The sequence below is a fragment of the Staurois parvus genome, unplaced genomic scaffold, assembly GCF_062004578.1.
Source record: "Staurois parvus isolate SC_StPar_1 unplaced genomic scaffold, SC_StPar_1.0 ptg001008l, whole genome shotgun sequence".
NCBI classification, from domain to species: domain Eukaryota; kingdom Metazoa; phylum Chordata; class Amphibia; order Anura; family Ranidae; genus Staurois; species Staurois parvus.
Genome location: NW_028318804.1, coordinates 737738 through 756343, shown reverse-complemented (window position 1 = coordinate 756343; position 18606 = coordinate 737738). Strand labels below are relative to the sequence as shown.

At 45.7% G+C, this 18606-nt stretch overlaps 2 protein-coding genes across 8 annotated transcripts in view; one reads left to right on the top strand and one right to left on the bottom strand.

The window, feature by feature from the left end:
• ARL16 (ARF like GTPase 16) overlaps positions 1–6820 on the bottom strand; it is a 33198-nt gene extending 26378 nt beyond the window's left edge. For all 3 annotated transcript variants that reach the window (XM_089657528.1, XM_089657527.1, XM_089657529.1), the window contains exons 1-2: positions 6694–6820; positions 27–82 (exon numbers count right to left, since the gene is read on the bottom strand). In XM_089657528.1, the coding sequence (XP_089513654.1) occupies positions 27–82; positions 6694–6754 (117 nt within the window). In that variant the 5' untranslated portion in view covers positions 6755–6820. The remainder of the gene's footprint in view (positions 1–26; positions 83–6693) is intronic.
• An 81-nt stretch (positions 6821–6901) lies between these two features.
• HGS (hepatocyte growth factor-regulated tyrosine kinase substrate) overlaps positions 6902–18606 on the top strand; it is a 41183-nt gene continuing 29478 nt past the window's right edge. For all 5 annotated transcript variants that reach the window (XM_089657522.1, XM_089657521.1, XM_089657520.1 and 2 more), the window contains exons 1-5: positions 6902–7039; positions 11927–12011; positions 14904–14979; positions 15831–15923; positions 16257–16380. In XM_089657522.1, the coding sequence (XP_089513648.1) occupies positions 7003–7039; positions 11927–12011; positions 14904–14979; positions 15831–15923; positions 16257–16380 (415 nt within the window). In that variant the 5' untranslated portion in view covers positions 6902–7002. The remainder of the gene's footprint in view (positions 7040–11926; positions 12012–14903; positions 14980–15830; positions 15924–16256; positions 16381–18606) is intronic.

The window sequence follows — 18606 nt, the reverse complement described above, 5'->3', positions numbered from 1 at the left end:
CTGGCATTAGTTAGTAAATAACTTACAGTGGGTTGTGTGGGTGGTGGATCACCCAGGCCAGCTGAATCTTTAGAGCATAGCTGTGCAAATGTTTTAAGGAACACACACAAACATGAAACACAAGCTAGACAAACAATTGTAGAACTAGACGCAACCACTAAAATCTCATAAGAGCTGCAACATGTCAAAAGTTGTTCTCAGTCATTAAATCCACATTATATTATTATCTGGTGATCATATTCCTCTTATGGGGTGACAGCTGCCTTACGATCAGGGAAGGATTTACATCTCAAGTGCCTATAGGACAGAGAATTCTGAAGTGCTGCCCCCCCCCCCAAAAAAACAAAACAGTAAGGCCGACTTTTTGTTTTTTTAAAAAAATACACTATATTGCCACCAGTATTGGTCGGCCTGCCTTTCCACACACATGAACTTTAATGGCCCCGCAGGGTTCAATATTGAGTTGGCCCCGCCCTTTGCAGCTATAACAGCTTCAACTCTTCTGAGAAGGCCGTCCACAAGGTTTAGGAGGGTGTCTATGGGAAGGTTGGACCATTCTTCCAGAAGCACATTTGTGAGGTCAGGCACTGATGTCGGGGGAGGAGGCCTGGCTCACAGTCTCCGCTCTCATTCATCCCAAAGGTGTTCTATGGGGTTGAGGTCAGGACTCTGTGCAGGACAGTCAAGTTCCTCCACCCCAAACTGGCTCCTCCATGTCTTTATGGACCTTGCTTTGTGCACTGGTGCGCAGTCATGTTGGAACAGGAAGGGGCCATCCCCAAACTCTTCCCACAAAGTTGGGAGCATAAAATTGTCCAACATGTCTTAGTATGCTGACACCTTAAGAGTTCCCTTCACTGGAACTAGGGGGCCAAGTCCAACCCCTTAAAAACTACCCAACACCATAATCCCCCCTACACCAAACTTTACACTTGGCACAATGCAGTCAGGCAAGTACTGCTTTCCTGGCAACCGCCAAACCCAGACACATCCATCGGATTTCAAGACAAAGAAGCGTGATTGGTCACTCCAGAGAACACGTGTCTGCTGCTCTAGAGTCCAGTGGCAGCGTGCTTTACACCACGGCATCCGACGCTTTGCATTGCACTTGGTGATGTAAGACTTGGATGCAGCTGCTCGGCCATGGAAACCCATTCCATGAAGTTCTCTACACACTGTTGTTGTGCTAATCTGAAGGCCACACCAAGTTTGGAGGTCTTTAGCTATTGACTCTGCAGACAGTTGGCGACTTCTGCGCACTGTGCGCTTCAGCATGCGCTGACCCCGCCCTGTCATGTGACGTGGCCTACCACTTGGTGGCTGAGTTGCTGTTCCCAGTTGCTTCCACTTTGTTATGGACTTATTGTACAGGTGACAACCTATCACGGGACCACGCTTGAATTCACTGAGCTCCTGAGAGCGACCCATTCTTTCACCAATGTTTGTAGAAGCAGTCTGCATGCCTAGGGGATGATTGTATACACCTGTGGCCATGGAGGGGATTGGAACACCTGAATCACATGATTTGGATGGGGGCCCAATACTTTTGGCAATATAGTGTATTTTTATAAGTGTAAAGGGGAATGCTGCAGATTTTGATGTAAAAGGGAACACTGCAGACTGTGATGTAAAAGGGAACTCTAATGTAAGGGGGTCTCTGGTTACCAGAGTCCCCCCTTACACAAGAGTCCCCAGAGTTCCCCATACATCAGAGTCCTCAGAGTTCTCCTTTACATCATAATCTTTAGGGAACCCCCTTACAATGCAAGAGAGACCTCTGCACACCCTGATGTAACTGTGATGTAAGGGGGACACTGCGGACTGTCATGTAAAGGGGAACTCTAAAGTAAGGTGGTCTCTGGTCATCAAAGCCCCCCTCCTTACATCACATTCAGCAGCCTTCCCCTTTACATCAGGGTCCACAGTGTTCCCTCTTACATCAGAGTTCCTCTTTACATTAGGGTCCGCAGAGGGCCCCTTGCACTGTGGGTCTCTCTCTCATACAGACGTGTGCCCCTCTAGGAAGGGCTCCTGTAGGCACATGCCCACAGTGCCTACTGGAAAATCCAGCCCTGCCTACAATTGTGTTCTTTCGTTGTCACCGTTGCTTTTTCCCCAGTGGAGGCTACAAGCATCCATACCCACACACATTATGCTGGCATAGTCAACCATTTTTATTTTCAGGAAGCCGGTCCAGGGCAGTGTGTGACGTTACACTTATGCAGATAAACAATATAATTTACAAAGGGCTGGAATTAAATGAGTCAGAGTGTGCAAGTTTTGGCTTTGTGCCTTCAGGGACAGCACAGTAGCTAAGTGGTTAGCACTTCTGCCTGCTAGCACTAGGATTCTTGGTTTGAATCCAGTTAGAGATTCTGTATATAGCCCTACAGAACAGAAAGTGCACAGTCCACATGTGCTTATCTGCTTGCTTTCCTACAACCAGGAAACAGGAAAATGTTTATGCAGTGAAAAGACAGAATTTACAGCACCATAGATACAGCTACAAACTTATAAACACTACCATCTACTAGTTGAAGAATATTTCTCCATTGAATACCGATGTAGTTGTTGCACAAAATACATGAACACAGTATTCCAACATCCCCAATCAAATATATTAGTCCCATTTTGGATCTCAGTTCTATATGTTTCAGTTCACCGCTTCATCAGCAACTCTGACCCACTTTTGTTTTTCATGGGTTGGAAATCTGCATCTCATCCCATGAATCTGGCTCTGGTTTTAATGCTAGGCGAGCAACATAGGACAGACGCTTGGCTGGGATAAATTGCTGCTGGTGGATTCCTTGACTGAAGCCTCTTGCGGCCTGCTTTCTTCTTTTACAGTATTTGGATTGTCTGTGTTAATTTCTATTTCTGTGACACGTTGTTGCTTGTCTTCATTTGACACTGATGTGGAATTTCCCTCACTTTGAAGCATTTGTGTTTGTGAAATTTTTATACACTGAAGTTTCATATGTAATTTCAGCCTTAGCAAGATATCCCCTTTTGTGATGACACAACTGTCACCTTGGAAAGTCACTACATTGCCTTTTGAGATTTTCTTCACTGACAAAAGATTTGTTTCAAGAGCAGGGACATACAGGCCATTTTTCAGAGGTATCTTTCTGGTGACACTCTGGAAAATATGACAGTAAGTCCTCATGCACACTGGGTGTTTTAAAAACGCCAGTAGTGTTAGCAGTATAAAGTTACATTAAAAACGAGAGTTTTTCCACTTTTTTTAGTGTTTTTGCTTTAGTGTTTACGTTTTGTACACAAAAAAAAATTAAAATAACATTTTGGCTAAAAAAAGGCCAAAAATGCCACGTTTACTAGTGTTAGAGCATCTTACAGCTAAAAGAACTCCTGTAGAAACCCACTAGTTTGTTTTTTTTTCCAGCCAAAAAAACGCTGATTAAAGCCTATGTGTGCATGGACACATAGGATAGCATGCTGGGGGGGGGGGGGTTTACTGGCTGTAGAACAAAAATGCCAAAAGCCAAAAACTGCAGCTATAAAAATATCCAGTGTGCATGAGGTCTAAAGAAACCGTCTCCTGTTCCTTCTGAAACTTGCCCATTAGCTGTGGTGATTTTTTTGTTTTACTCTGGTCAAGATGAATAAAGACATTTTTGTAATTTGTCATGTGACTCCTAGCTCCAGAGTCAACATATCATTCCTGCTAAGATGAGGTGCATCTTTTGGATTGAAAAACATGAATTATCTGAAGAAAAATCAGTTGCTTCCTTCACACTTTTGGCCTTTTCTAGTTTAGTTTGTTTTTGCATTCTAGCTTTCCAGATTCTGTAATCTGCTTTCAAATGGCGTTGTTTCTGGCCTACAAAGCATTCACGTGTTTCTTGCTGCATGTTACTGTTTTCATTCCTATTTTTTGTCTTTAAAGCAGACTCTACAACAGAAGCACCATCACTATTAATGCTTTCTGGTTTATGCTTTTATTTATCCACAAGCTTGCCCTCAACATATTCCAGTGTCAGTTCATCAAGTGCTGTGACAAGTTTCTTAACTTTCTGGTAAACCTTCAAGTAATAGCGCTGCAACATGAAAATCTTTTATATCTTTTCCTATATCTTTCAGGCATTCAACCATTACCAAGGTGTGTCTTATGTAATCCTTCATATCCTGGCCTTCCATCAGCTTGGTTTGGTATATCTTTCTAATCAAATACAGTTTATTGCTGAGATTAGCTCTTTCATACATCTTTTATAATCCTTCCCACATTTCTTTAGCAGTTCGGTGCAGGCAGTCCCATTCATGTCAATGGGAAATCAGCGGCTGCACGGACACAGCCTCTGTTCCCAATTTGACATGTGTGTGGGTATAGGTCCCTGAACGCAGAAATTGTGAGTTCACAGACACACACCCACACAAATGTCAATTTGGAAGCAGTGGCTGTGTCAGTGCAGCCGCTGCTTCCAAACTGACATGGATGGGACTGCCTGCATATGAATGCATGGAACTGCTTGCATGTGGAGCTGCAGGGGCCAATGGGAGGAGGTGAGAAGATGCAAAGGCGTAAAGGAAAGGAGAGAAGCTGCAGGAGCTGATGAGAGGAGGAGAAAATCTGCAGGAGCCAAAGTGAGGAGGAGGTGCAGGAACAGAACAGAAAATGAAGAGTTGCAGGGACCGAAAGCAGGTAGAGAGGAACAGCAGGGGCTGAGAAGAGATGATGCTTGGGCCAAAAGGAGGAGGGAAGGAACTGAAGGAAGAGAGGAGCTGTAGGGGCCAAAGGAAAGAGGAGAAAGCTGCAGGGTCCAAAGGGAAAGAGTTATAGGCTGAATGGAAGAGAAGAGCTTCAGGGGCCGAAGGGAAAAGGAGAGGAGCTGCAGGGGCCAAAGGGAAAAGGAAAGGAGCTGCAGGGGCCGAAGGGAAAAGGAGAGGAGCTGCAGGGGCCGAAGGGAAAAGGAGAGGAGCTGCAGGGGCCGAAGGGAAAGGGAGAAGAGCTGCAGGGGCCGAAGGGAAAAGGAGAGGGGTTTCAGGGGCCGAAGGGAAAAGGAGAGGGGTTGCAGGGGCCGAAGGGAAAAGGAGATGAGCTGCAGGGACCGAAGGGAGAAGGAGATGAGCTGCAGGGACCGAAGGGAAAAGGAGATGAGCTGCAGGGACCGAAGGGAAAAGGAGATGAGCTGCAGGGACCGAAGGGAAAAGGAGATGAGCTGCAGGGGCTGAAGTGAAAAGGAGAGGGGTTGCAGGGGGCAAATGGAAAAGGAGAGGAGCTGCAGGGGGCAAATGGAAAAGGAGAGGAGCTGCAGGGGGCAAATGGAAAAGGAGAGGAGCTGAAGGGGGCAAATGGAAAAGGAGAGGAGACATCTGCCTACATGTCCACGCAAGTCGCACCTGAAAAAAAAGTCAGCAGCTACAAAAACTGTAGCTGCTGACTTTTAAAATACAGACACTTACCTGTCCCTCGGTGTCCCCACCACGGCTGGTTTCACCGGCCGTCTTCTCTCCCTGGCTCTGTCATCTTCAGTGTGGGCACCCGACTGTGACAGCTTGCGGCTGCACAGCAGTGTGCCAACTGCGCATGCGCGAGAAGTGCTACACATTGTGAATGGCCCCGTAGTCTTCTGGGACCTGTCACGTGTCCCAGACTACAGGGAGGGAGGGGGGACAGCTTCCGATCGTCTAGGACATCACAGCGGGTACCTGTCAAATTCGGGTACCTGCGCCCCTCCGCTCCCCAAAGGTGCCAATCCTTAATGGGGAGCGGGGGACAAAGGCTTAAAGCGGAACTTCCTTTTGGGTGGAACTCTGCTTGAAGTAGTGCATGCATAACTTTAGAAGTCAGTGCGCTTCCAACCAAGTCAGAATCGCACCGATATGACCGCTTTGATAGGGTGTGACTTGCCATACAATTTGCAACTCGCATGGCATGACAAATCGCACCCGGTGTGTAATGCGGCGCGAGAAACGCAGCAAATCCTGTGTTTCCTGCACCGCATTGCAATCGCCCGGTGTCCATGCGATCTGGTACAGGAGTCCATGTTAAATTAACACCTTGAAACGGCAAACCGCAGTTTGATACCCAGAATATGTAGCACATTTGCAATGCAAATCAAGTGCAGGGAAGAAAGGGTCCTGCATCTAAAATGTACGGCTCAAATCGCACCGCACAGATATCACGTGATTTGCGCAGGAAGGCGGCGCGGTTCCTATGCAATGTTCCACGCCGCATTAGTGGAACAAATGGTGGGGCGCAGTAGCGGACTGACAGCTCATGGGGCCCCCCCAGGTAATAGGGGATCATGGGGCCCCTGTGTGCTTGCTCACACTCAAACCACACCCAAAAAAGCCTATGAAAGGTACCAGGGGCATCTCATGGGGCCCCCTACTGCCCGTGTTCCCAAATGGTCAGTCCAGCCCAGGGGCGGACTGACCATCTGGAAACTCAGGCACTGCCCAAGGGCCCGGGGTCAGTAGGGGGCCCCATGAGATGCCCCTGGCACCTTTTTCATAGGCTTTTTTGAGTTTGAGCAAGGACACAGGGGCCCCATGATCCCCTATTGCCCGGGGGCCCCATGAGTTGTCAGTCTGCCCCTGGTCCAACCCTGGGTGGGGGGATGTGGCGTTGGTCCTCATTGTTCCGATTGGCCAACACACATTGTGAGCGCACACTGAGCTCCTCCTCTCTGTGTTGTCAGCTAGAAGGCGCCATTCCCCGGTAAAGGATATTCTGGAGCCTCTTCATGAGCAGAGTCTTCCCCACACCGGAGGGCCCGAGTACCAAGCACATCCTTCCCTCACGCAGCCGTCTCCCTGGATACCACGCCCCTCCCACACCGCTCTTGCTTCACGCCCCCAGATACCACAAGCTCCACCCCCGTTGCTCGTCACCGCCCGTTTTCTCACCTCATTGGCCCCACGTCGTAACTCCACTTCCTTAGCGAATCCCCGCCCCGCCGCTTCCGGTCCAGAGTGACGGAAGCGGAAGAGTCTCTCTCGGTTGTTCGCTCTGTGTGTTTGTCGGTCTCCGGTGTCAAGATGGGAAAAGGCGGCGGCACGTTCGAGAGGCTGCTGGGTGAGGAACACTTGAGGGTGACATTGCTGAATGTGTTATGAGTCACGTGATGACCAGCCTTGTATTGTCATTAGGCCGCCCATAGACTGGCACTGATCCCCTCCCCCACCTTCTACATTATAGTGACAGCTATCAATCGGGGTACAAATCGATATATAGGGCCACAGGGGCCCCTGACAGTGATTACATTAAGTCGGTCTCTTCATTATGGACAGGCATGGAAGAGTTATAATAATAAAAAAAACCTTGCCTGGGGAAAATGCTGCTGTGGGCTCCCCCCCTGTGCTGGTCATGTGACCTGCTGACGGTGAGGCCTGAACTCTGACCCCGGCCTCCTCTGCGGAGATCACATGACCAGATGGTGCTGCCAGTCACATGACCAGCGGAGCAGAATTCTCTCCCGGAACAGTCCGTGCTCTGTAGGTTTACCTGTGGAACTTTAAAGAGTATCCAAACCGAAGAAGAAACATCATCTGTTCCAGCTTACCAGCTCTTCAATGTGGTGGCTGCATTAGTTTTTTTTTTCTTTTCACTGGGTGATCCTGCCAGTAACACTTACTGTACTAGGGTGACAACACTCACTGTATCTGTGGAGGAGCAGTATCATCACCTGAGGACAGGAGGTCGGTCAGGACTACAGAACACCCCCCATGATATGGAGATGAGAAAACGGGAGGTGTTCTGTTGCTCCTCCATGGATGCAGCACAGTGAGCAAGTTGTCACCCTAGAACAGGAAGTATATTAGAACTACAGAGCACTCCTCATGATATGGAGATGTGTCAGGACTACAGAAGACCCCATGATATGGAGATTAGAAAACGGGAGGTGTTCTGTTGCTCCTCCATGGATTCAGCACAGTGAGCAAGTTGTCACCCTAGAACTGGAAGTATATTAGAACTACAGAGCACTCCTCATGATATGGAGATGTGTCAGGACTACAGAACACCCCCCATGATATGGAGATTAGAAAACGGGAGGTGTTCTGTTGCTCCTCCATAGATGCAGCACAGTGAGCAAGTCGTCACCCTAGAACAGGAAGTACAGTAGGACTACAGACATGATATGGAAATGTGCCAGGACTACAGAACACCCACCATGATATGGAGATGAGAAAACGGGAGGTGTTCTGTTGCTCCTCCATAGATGCAGCACAGCGAGCAAGTTGTCACCCTAGAACAGGAAGTACAGTATGACTATGGAGATGTGTCAGGACTACAGAACACCCCCCCATGATATGGAGATTAGAAAAGGGGAGGTGTTCTGTTGCTCCTCAATAGATAAAGCACAGTGAGCAAGTTGTCACCCTAGAACAGGAAGTACAGTAGGAGGACTACAGACATGGTATGGAGATGTATCAGGACTACAGAACACCTCCCCTTTCCACACTTTTTTTGGCAGAGATTTCTTCTCTTTTTTTTTTTCATTCAGTCCACAGGCTGCATTAATAAAAAAAACAAAAAAAAACATAGCATATATACCCAACAAGGACCAGCGCCGTCCTGGTACATCACTGGACTTTGGTTATACAGCAGCTGTAGGCATCATCCTGGTATATCAAAGTCCAGTGATGTACCAGTACGGCGCTGATGGGTATATATATCGTTGGGTATATATGCTATGTTCTGTGTTTTTTTGGGGTTTTTTTATTGTTTTTTTTCAGCCGTCGAACGGCTTTCATGTAAAAGCAGTCCTAGTGGCTAATTAGCTGCAGGATTGCTTTTGCAAGCAGCGGGAGACGATGCCCCCCCCCCCCCCATGGCCTTCTCGGGCAGTGCTGTGCCATCGGGAGCAACCTGAGAATGCAGCCGGTGTTTCTGCCAGCTGACCATAGAGCTGTTTGGAGACCGGAATGGCGCCAATCGCCTCTATAGTCTAAGGAATCGGAAGCTACAAGCATTTCACCACTTCAGTTTCGCAGGATATAAACAGCGCCATTTGTAAATTGGGAAAGCATCTGATCACACCGATCTTGGTTTGATTAGAATTCAGGGGTAGGCAACCTGCGGCTCTCTAGCTGTTGTGGAACTACATTTCCCATGAGGCATTGCAAAGATTACAAAACTGACAGTTACAGCTATGATTTACAGAAGCATGATGGAACTTGTAGTCCTGCGGCTGTCAGGTTGCCTACCCCTGGATTAGATAATATAAGGGCAGAGGAGATATGTAGAGTCTGATAGACCCCAGATTTCTCAAAAAAGAATATATGACAATGCCCATTGAAGTTATAGGGGATATTTGCATTCCCTCTGATAGCAGTAAAAGTGATCAAAAAGAAATAAAAAAAAAAAAAATGAAAGGGACGGTGTAAAAATAATGTAAAAAATCTAAATAACTTAAAAAAAACAAAAACCCTTTGCCCCCTGGTTGCGCCAGTGTTGACAACATGGTGGTATGTAATCAGTGGTTGCACCATGCATGTGAGGTATCGCTGTGAACGTCAGATCAAGAGCAGTAATTCTAACACTAGACCTCCTCTGTAAATCTAAAATGGTAGCTTGTAAAGGCTGTTAAAACGTTGCCTATGGATATTAAAAACGTATGCAGTTTGTCACCATTGCACGGGTCATGCGCCATTTTAAAGCATGTTATGTTTGGTATCTATTTACTCGGCATATCATCATCTTTTCTATTTTACCAAATAATTCGCCAATATATTGTTTTTGTGCATTAAAAGTAAAAAAAAAAAAGTTTTTTTTTTTTTAAATTTGCAATTGAAAAATGGCTGCGCTAGTACTATGTGACATAAAAAAATTGCAGCACTCGCCATTTTATTCACTAGGATGTCTGCTTTAAAAAAAAATATAATGTTTGGGGGTTGAAAGTAATTTCCTAGCAAAAAATAATGATTTTTTTTCATGTGAACAAAAAGTGTCAGAAAAGGCTTGGTCTTCAGGTGGTTAGAAGAGCGAGTGATGTGTGGCATAAACTGCCCCCCCCAAAACGACCCCTTTTTGGAAAGTAGACACCCCAAACTATTTGCTGAGAGGCATATTGAGTCCATGGAAGATTTATTTTTTTTACACGTTTTTGGAAAATGACAAAAAAACCTTTTTTTTTTTAACCAAAATTGTCACTTAAATGATCTATTCCTCACACATGCCATGGGTATATGTGGAATTACTCCCCAAAATACATTCTGCTACTTCTCCCGAGTATGGGGGTACCACATGTGAGAGACATTTTGGCAGTCTAGCCAAGTACAGGACCCCAAAATCCAATAAGCACCTTCAGGCTTTTAAAGGGATTTATTTCCTCATTTCACTTCCTGACTACCTATCACAGTTTTGGAGGCCCTGAAATGCCAGGATTGCACCAAACCATCCCAAATGACCCCTTTTTGGAAAGTAGACACCCCAAAATTTTTGATAAGCATTATGAGTATTTTGCAGATCTCATTTATTGCCACAAGTTTTTGGAAAATGAAGAAAGAAAACAAAAACATATTTTTTCTTTTTTTATATATTTCAAAACCTTGTGAGAAAAAATGAGATCTGCAAAATACCATGGCTTTTTTTTTTAATTCCTTGGGGGGGGGGGGGGTGCTATTCTGGCATTTCAGGGCCTTCGAAATTGTGATAGGTAGCGAGGAAGTGAAATGAGGAAGTTACGCACCTTCAGGCTTTCAAAGTGGTCATTGGATTTCAGGCTCCTGTATGTGGCTAGGCTCCCAAAAGGTCTCACACGTGTGGTATCCCTATACTCGGTAGAAGTAGCAGAATATATTTTGGGGTGTAATTCCACATATACCCATGGCTTGTTTGAGCAATATATCATTTAAATGACAACTTTGTGTAAAAAAAAAAAAAATACGTTTTGTCATTTTCCTACAGAAACAATTGAGTACTGACGTGATACTTTTTTTATTTGCACTAATCATATTTGCACTGATCACCTCAAGCGGTCATTTTCCTAAAACTAGTGGAAAAAAATAAATCTTCCATGGACTCAATGTGCCTCTCAGCAGATAGCTTAGGGTGTCTACTTTCCAAAAAGGGGTCATTTGGGGGTGTTTGTACTATCATGGTTTTTAGCACCTCAAAAAATGTGATGGGCAGTCAGAAAGTAAAAGCTGTGTAAATTCCATTATGTATACCATAGTTTGTAGACGCTATAACTTTCACACAAAGCAATCAATATACACTTATTGGGATTTTTTTTTTACCAAAAACATGGAGCAGAATACATTTTGACTTAAATTTATAACTAACTTTGCGTTTACTATATATTTTTTTAGCCGAAAGTAAAAAATATTGTTTTTCTTCAAAATTTTTGGTCTTTTTTTAGTTTATAGCACGAAAAATAAAAAGCGCACAGGTGATCAAATGCCTCCAAAAGAAAGCTCTATTTGTGTGAAAAAAAAGGGCGTAATTTTCGTTTGGGTGCAGCATCGCATGACCGCGCAATTATCAGTTGAAATAGTGCAGCGCCGAGTAGCAAAAAGAGGCGTGGTCATTAAGGGGGGTAAATCCTCAGGAGGGTAAGTGGTTAAATAGAAATATATCCTGTCTTTTGAACAGGAAGTGAAGGAAATCTCCACAATGGGACACGGGAAAAAAATTAAAGGAGTTTTTACTTTCCCTTTCTCTGTCCTAGATTAAAAATAAAATTCTTTAAATGTAATTTAAAGCTGATGTTAGGCCATGAACGCAGGTAGATGTGCCTTCAGAACGTGGCGTCTCGCGTGCATGTGTTACTTTTCACAAATAGCGGTGCCTAGCTGCGTGCAGCCACCTCAGTCCATGCATGACCATTCATGACTATGTGCAGCTCCAGGGTATCCCGGCCATCAGAAAACTGCAGCGTCTTTATGCTACTCAGGCAAGTGTTCCCATATGCATGAAGCCTTCAAGTCATTTTAATGCATTTTTTTTTTTTGTTTATAGATAAAGCCACCAGTCAACTCCTGTTGGAGACAGACTGGGAGTCCATCCTGCAAATCTGTGATATGATTCGTCAAGGAGACACGCAGTAAGTAGCCCCAACCCGTCTCTTATTGTTTGAACAAGTCACACTTGCTTGATAAAGTAAATATTTTAAAATGGAATTTCCGATGCAGAAGAGTGGTGACAGTCGTGGCTCTTATTTGGGCTCAACATACTGTTTGTCCTTTCTGTGTGTCAAAAGAATGTGGGCACCCCTCCAAATGATGGAATTCAGGTGTTACCAGCATTCAGTTCTGGCAATGACTGTCCCCTTGTGTACAAAGCCAGCTTTATAAAGACATGACTTGATGGGTTTAGTGTGGAGGAACTCCAGCGAACTGCACAGACCCCTGACGTCAACCCAACTGAACACATTTGGGATGAATTGGAATCCTGATTGTGAGCCAGGTCTTCTTATCCACCATTGGTACTTGACTTCCCAACTGACCTCAAATTCCCACAGGAATGCTCCAAAATATATTGGAAAGTCTTTCCAGAAGAGTGGAGGATGTTAAAACTGCAGAAGGAGGGGTGTGAACTTCTTATGCCATTGGTATTGGGAATAGGATGTCCAACAAGCTTGTATACACTATATTGCCAAAAGTATTGGTCGGCCGGCCTTTCCACGCACATTGACTTTAATGGCATGCCAATCTTGGTCTGTAGGGTTCAATATTGAGATGGCCTCGCCCTTTGCAGCTATAACAGCTTCAACTCTTCTGGGAAGGCCGTCCACAAGGTTTAGGAGGGTGTCTATGGGAAGGTTGGACCGTTCTTCCAGAAGCACATTTGTGAGGTCAGGCACTGATGTCGGGGGAGGAGGCCTGGCTCACAGTCTCTGCTCTCATTCATCCCAAAGGTGTTTTATGGGGTTGAGGTCAGGACTTTGTGCAGGTCAGTCAAGTTCCTCCACCCCAAACTGGCTCTTCCATGTCTTTATGGACCTTGCTTTGTGCACTGGTGTGCAGTCATGTTGGAACAGGAAGGGGCCATCCCCAAACTCTTCCCACAAAGTTGATAGCATGAAATTATCTAAAATGTCTTGGTATGCTGACGCCTTAAGATTTCCCTTCATTGGAACTAGGGGGCCAAGCCCAACCCCTGAAAAACTACCCCACACCATAATCCCCCCCCCCCCTCCACCAAACTTTACAGTACACTTGGCACAATGTAGTCAGCCAAGTATTGTTCTTCTGGCAACTGCCAAACCCAGACACGTCCATCGGATTGTCAGACAAAGAAGCGTGATTTGTCACTTCAGAGAACACGTCTCCACTGCTCTAGAGTCCAGTGGTGGCGTGCTTTACACCACGGCATCCGACGCTTTGCATTGCACTTGGTGATGTAAGGCTTGGATGCAGCTGCTCGGCCATGGAAACCCATTCCATGGAGCTCTCTACGCACTGTTGTTGTGCTCATCTGAAGGCCACATCAAGTTTGGAGGTCTTTAGCTATTGACTCTGCAGACAGTTGGTGACTTCTGCGCACTGTGCGCTTCAGCATGCACTGACCCCGCTCTGTCATGTGACGTGACCTACCACTTGGTGGCTGAGTTGCTGCTGTTCCCAGTTGCTTCCACTTTGTTATAATCCCACTAACAGTTGAGCGTGGAATATTTAGTAGCCAGGAAATGTCACGGATGGACTTATTGCACAGGTGACAACCTATCACGGGACCGCGCTTGGAGTCACTGAGCTCCTGAGAGCGACCCATTCTTTCACCAATGTTTGTAGAAGCAGTCTGCATGCCTAGGGGGTGATTTTATACACCTGTGGCCATGGAGGGGATTGGAACACCTGAATCACATGATTTGGAGGGGGGGGGGGCAATACTTTTGGCAATATAGTGTTGGTCAAGTGAATTCATCCTTTTGGCCATATATTGTATCTTCTGTACATATGTATGAGGAATTCCATGATACCACAGTACTGTTAGCAGATTATTCATTGGCAATAGGGTTGAGCTCAGGCACATTTGGCTGTCTGCTGTGATAGCTCACAATGATAAGCTGTGGAAGCATTCTTTGCCCTGCATTAGTACATATATTATTATTATTATACAGGATTTATATATTATTATTATACAGGATTTATATCGCGCCAACAGTTTGCTCAGCGCTTTTCAATATAACGGGAGACAATACAGCAACAATACAGTTCAATACAAGAGGGTTAGGAGGGCCCTGATCCTGGGAGCTTACAATCTAGGAGATACCCCCATTGTATACATGTAGCCGTGGGGCTGCCTCCGCTGCTTCTGATTGGTTGTTCACAGCGACAGCTTGCTGGCAGGATAACTCAGGCGGGTTTAAACTCATGTTGGAACACGCCTGTTCTCATTCCTAAAAAAAAGAATATATAGAACATGCACTCCAGAGAATGGACCTGTATAAAATCAAAGTAAAAAATAAATTCATAAATTACAGATATTGTGCTTCTGTTTATGGAAGTTTTTGGAGTCTCACCCATTGTGTATTTATGTATAAAGTGCAAATATTAGCAAAATAAAAATCATGTCTGGATTCTCATTTAGCTATTAGGGTTGGTTCACACTAGGTACTGCATGTCACGCTGGAGTTTCTGTGCGGTTCACATTCAGTTCTGTGCAGTGCAATTTCAGCCCATTCATTTTGAGTGCATTTTGAATGGGTTGAAACTGCACCACATCAAAAGTAGTGAATGCACTACTTTTGGAAAAACGCTACAACCGGATCACTTGCTACTTTTTTACCATGCGATCCGGTGCAGGCTTTTGTGTCTAGCGTTTGGGGTGTTGTTAACTTTTCACTGATACCCTCTGCAGATTGCAAGGGCAGTGCAATCTAAATGCAGTGTGGGAAACTAGCATGGAACACGTTTTTCCCGTACTGTGTTCTAGTGTGAATGGGCCATTAAGATCAAAGATTTTATTTGGTGTTTTATTATTTTCTCTTTCGTAGAGCTAAATATGCAGTTGTTTCTATCAAGAAGAAGGTGAATGACAAAAACCCACACGTGGCTCTTTTTGCCCTGGAGGTAAGTTGTGGGGTTGTACACACTGTCCTCAGTCTTAGGGTGGGCTTCTCAAATGCTTATACAAGTGGGTCAGCAAGCATGTGGCAATTCTGATTTTTGTTTTTTTTTTTACAATCTATGGCTGCTGTGAGAGACATGGTTAGGGAGACACTGTTGCCTAGCTGAATTAATGCTGCTCCTCTAACCTTCCTACTGCAATTAAAGTGGAGTTCCACTCACGCTGCCAAAAAATAAAACTCAGCAGCTACAAAAACTGTAGCTGCTGACTTTTAAAGAACAGCCACTTACCTGTCCCTCGGTCCTGTGGTGTGTCCCCCTCGCAGCCCGTTTCACCGGCCGTCCTGTATTCCAGGAGGCCGGCATCTTCAGTGTGGGCACCCGGCCAGGTACCCACTGCGCATGTGCGAGTAGCGCTGCCCTGTCATATGTCCCAAAAGACTACAGGGAGGGAGGACACATTCTGCTTCCAATCGCTTTTTTCTTTTCCTTTTTTTTTTCCTTTTTTTTCCTGTTTTTTTTTTTTTCCCCCTTTTTTTTTCCTGTTTTTTTTCCCTGTTTTTCCCTGTTTTTTTTCACTTTTTTCTTTTTTTTTTTCCTTTTTCTTTTTCCTTTTTTTCCTGTTTTTTTCCCCTTTTTTTTCCTATTTTCCCCCCTTTTTTGCTTGTTCTCTTCTTTTTTTCCCCCCTTTTTCCCTTTTTCCCCCCCTTTTATTTTTCTTTTTTTTGTTCCCCTTTTTCCCCCTTCTTTCCCTTTTCTTTCCCTTTTTTACTTTTTTTTCTTTTTTTCTGTGTTGCTAAACCCTTTTGATTACACCTGCTTTACACATTTTGATTTTGCTTTTACTCTCGCAGGTTTTGGAGTCTGTGGTGAAAAACTGCGGCTCAACCGTACACGACGAGGTGGCAAATAAGCAAACTATGGAAGAGCTGAAAGAACTGCAGAAGGTAATGACACCCATATGGCAGAAAGGTCATTCAGCTACTGAGGCTTCCTGGGTCCGAGTTTGCTTAGTCTCCAGAAACTCCGCCCATTCCCAAGCACGCCTCATCCCATTGGTATTTGTTTTTCTAGAGACTCATGGCAGGAAAGCCCCATAGGCCGTCTTGTGACTCTTTCGTAACTTCCTGACTCACCTGACTCACAGTTGAATCAGACTGTTGTAATACAGAGAGTTCACATCTTGTCCTTTCCTTCGAGGATTCATTAACAGTGCATCAGACTTTGCTGTTTTAACTCCTAATAAGATAGAAAGTTATCAATTTTTTTATTTTTATCAGCGAGCAGTGGAACCGAATGTTCGGAACAAGATCTTGTATCTGATCCAAGCCTGGGCCCACGCCTTCCGCAACGAGCCGAAGTATAAAGTTGTCCAGGACACCTATCAGATCATGAAGGTGGAAGGTAAGGAGGGCTATCCTGCTATAGAGGACACTGTGGGGGAGATTTGCTAAAATTGGAGCACACAGAATCTGATGCAGCTGCGCATAGGAACCAATCGGCTTCTAACTTCAGCTTGTTCAATTAAGATTTGACGATAAAACATAGAAGCTGATTGGTTACTATGCACAGCTGCACCAGATTCTGTGCGCAGCAGTTTCAGCCCTGGTGCGGTGTGGAATTTACATCGTTTTCTGTGTGAATTCCACACCGCATCAGAATCACATCCCATTCATATGAACCGATGCGGGTGTGTATGTTAAGTTAACGACACCCCCACATCGGTCCGCAAAACGCGGTGCGATATGCAAAATTGGATCGCATGGGTATGAATACCCATGCAATCTGATTCTAGTGCGGACCAAAAAAGGGTCCTGCCCGTTTTTGGTGCAGGAAGCCATAGGAAGCCGCTCTAGGCTCAAACTTTCTCCTTTGGTTACAGGGTTGCAGGAGGGGGTCTGTCGACTACAAGTATGGCAAGGACACCTTTCTGTCTTTGTGGCATATGGGATTTGTAGTTTTCTTCTTTTTTTTTTTTGTTTTTTGTTTACAGATTCCTATGAATGATATGGTTGTATGGGTGGAACCATGCACAGCTAAGGGCATTTAAAGTGTTACTAAACCCTCAACAGTAAAATCCGTCTGCAGTAAAGCATGCTTGTTATACTCACTGTGGAACCTAAGGGGTTAATCCTCCACATTATGCAAAAAAGCTGTTTGATCCTGTATTTTCTGATCCTTCCCTTCTACTGTCTCCAATCCATCTGCTGACAGTACAGAGTGCTAGGAGTCACTCTGCACATGCTCAGTTTGGTGTGTGTCACTTTTTTTTTTTTTCTCTTTTCTTTGGGAGGGTGCATGTGATGAGCACAGGACCAAACTGCACTGTCCAGACAGAGGGTTATGGAATATGCAGCCTCATAGGAGAATGAAAACTCCTCCTACAAACTTTAACCAGTGCTCAGACGAACACTGATAGAAGTCACAAGACTGCTATATACTGCTAATGGATATAGTGAACGCAGGGTCCGGGGAGACCGGTTCTAGTGAACGCAGGGTCCGGGGAGACCGGTTCTAGTGAACGCAGGGTCCGGGGAGACCGGTTCTAGTGAACGCAGGGTCCGGGGAGACCGGTTCTAGTGAACGCAGGGTCCGGGGAGACCGGTTCTAGTGAACGCAGGATCCGGGGAGACCGGTTCTAGTGAACGCAGGGTCCGGGGAGACCGGGTCTAGTGAACGCAGGGTCCGGGGAGACCGGGTCTAGTGAACGCAGGGTCCGGGGAGACCGGGTCTAGTGAACGCAGGGTCCGGGGAGACCGGGTCTAGTGAACGCAGGGTCCGGGGAGACCGGGTCTAGTGAACGCAGGGTCCGGGGAGACCGGGTCTAGTGAACGCAGGGTCCGGGGAGACCGGGTCTAGTGAACGCAGGGTCCGGGGAGACCGGGTCTAGTGAACGCAGGGTCCGGGGAGACCGGGTCTAGTGAACGCAGGGTCCGGGGAGACCGGGTCTAGTGAACGCAGGGTCCGGGGAGACCGGGTCTAGTGAACGCAGGGTCCGGGGAGACCGGGTCTAGTGAACGCAGGGTTCGGGGAGACCGGGTCTAGTGAACGCAGGGTCCGGGGAGACCGGGTCTAGTGAACGCAGGGTCCGGGGAGACCGGGTCTAGTGAACGCAGGGTTCGGGGAGACCGGATACAGTGAACGTCTATAAATGGCCACCCGCTCTTGCACTGCTCCCGTACGGTCATTTATGTACATGTGCCAGACGGGAAGTGGTTAAAGTAATCGCCTTTAGCTGAGATCAGTCTTGTCTATATATATATATATATATATATATATATATGTATGTATGCATGTGTGTGTATAGATAGAGATATATATATATATATATATGTGTGTGTGTGTATATCAATGTTCCTCTGATTCAGGCAAAGATTGTGATGTCATCCACCCACCTCCGCCAATCAGAGGAGACTTGGTGTTCATTCTTAGAATACAACGCTTCCTGTGAAAGGCCGAGCAACACTCAGCCTGACTCGATTTTGCAAAAGGAGGACAGGAAGTCCTACATAGCGCTTTGTACTGTATGTCTCTGAGGATACATACAGTATATACAGTGTGCCCAGCAGCCATATCTGTTCATTTGGGCCAAGCTAATTAAAGGCTCAGTAAATATGAATTTAGGCTTCA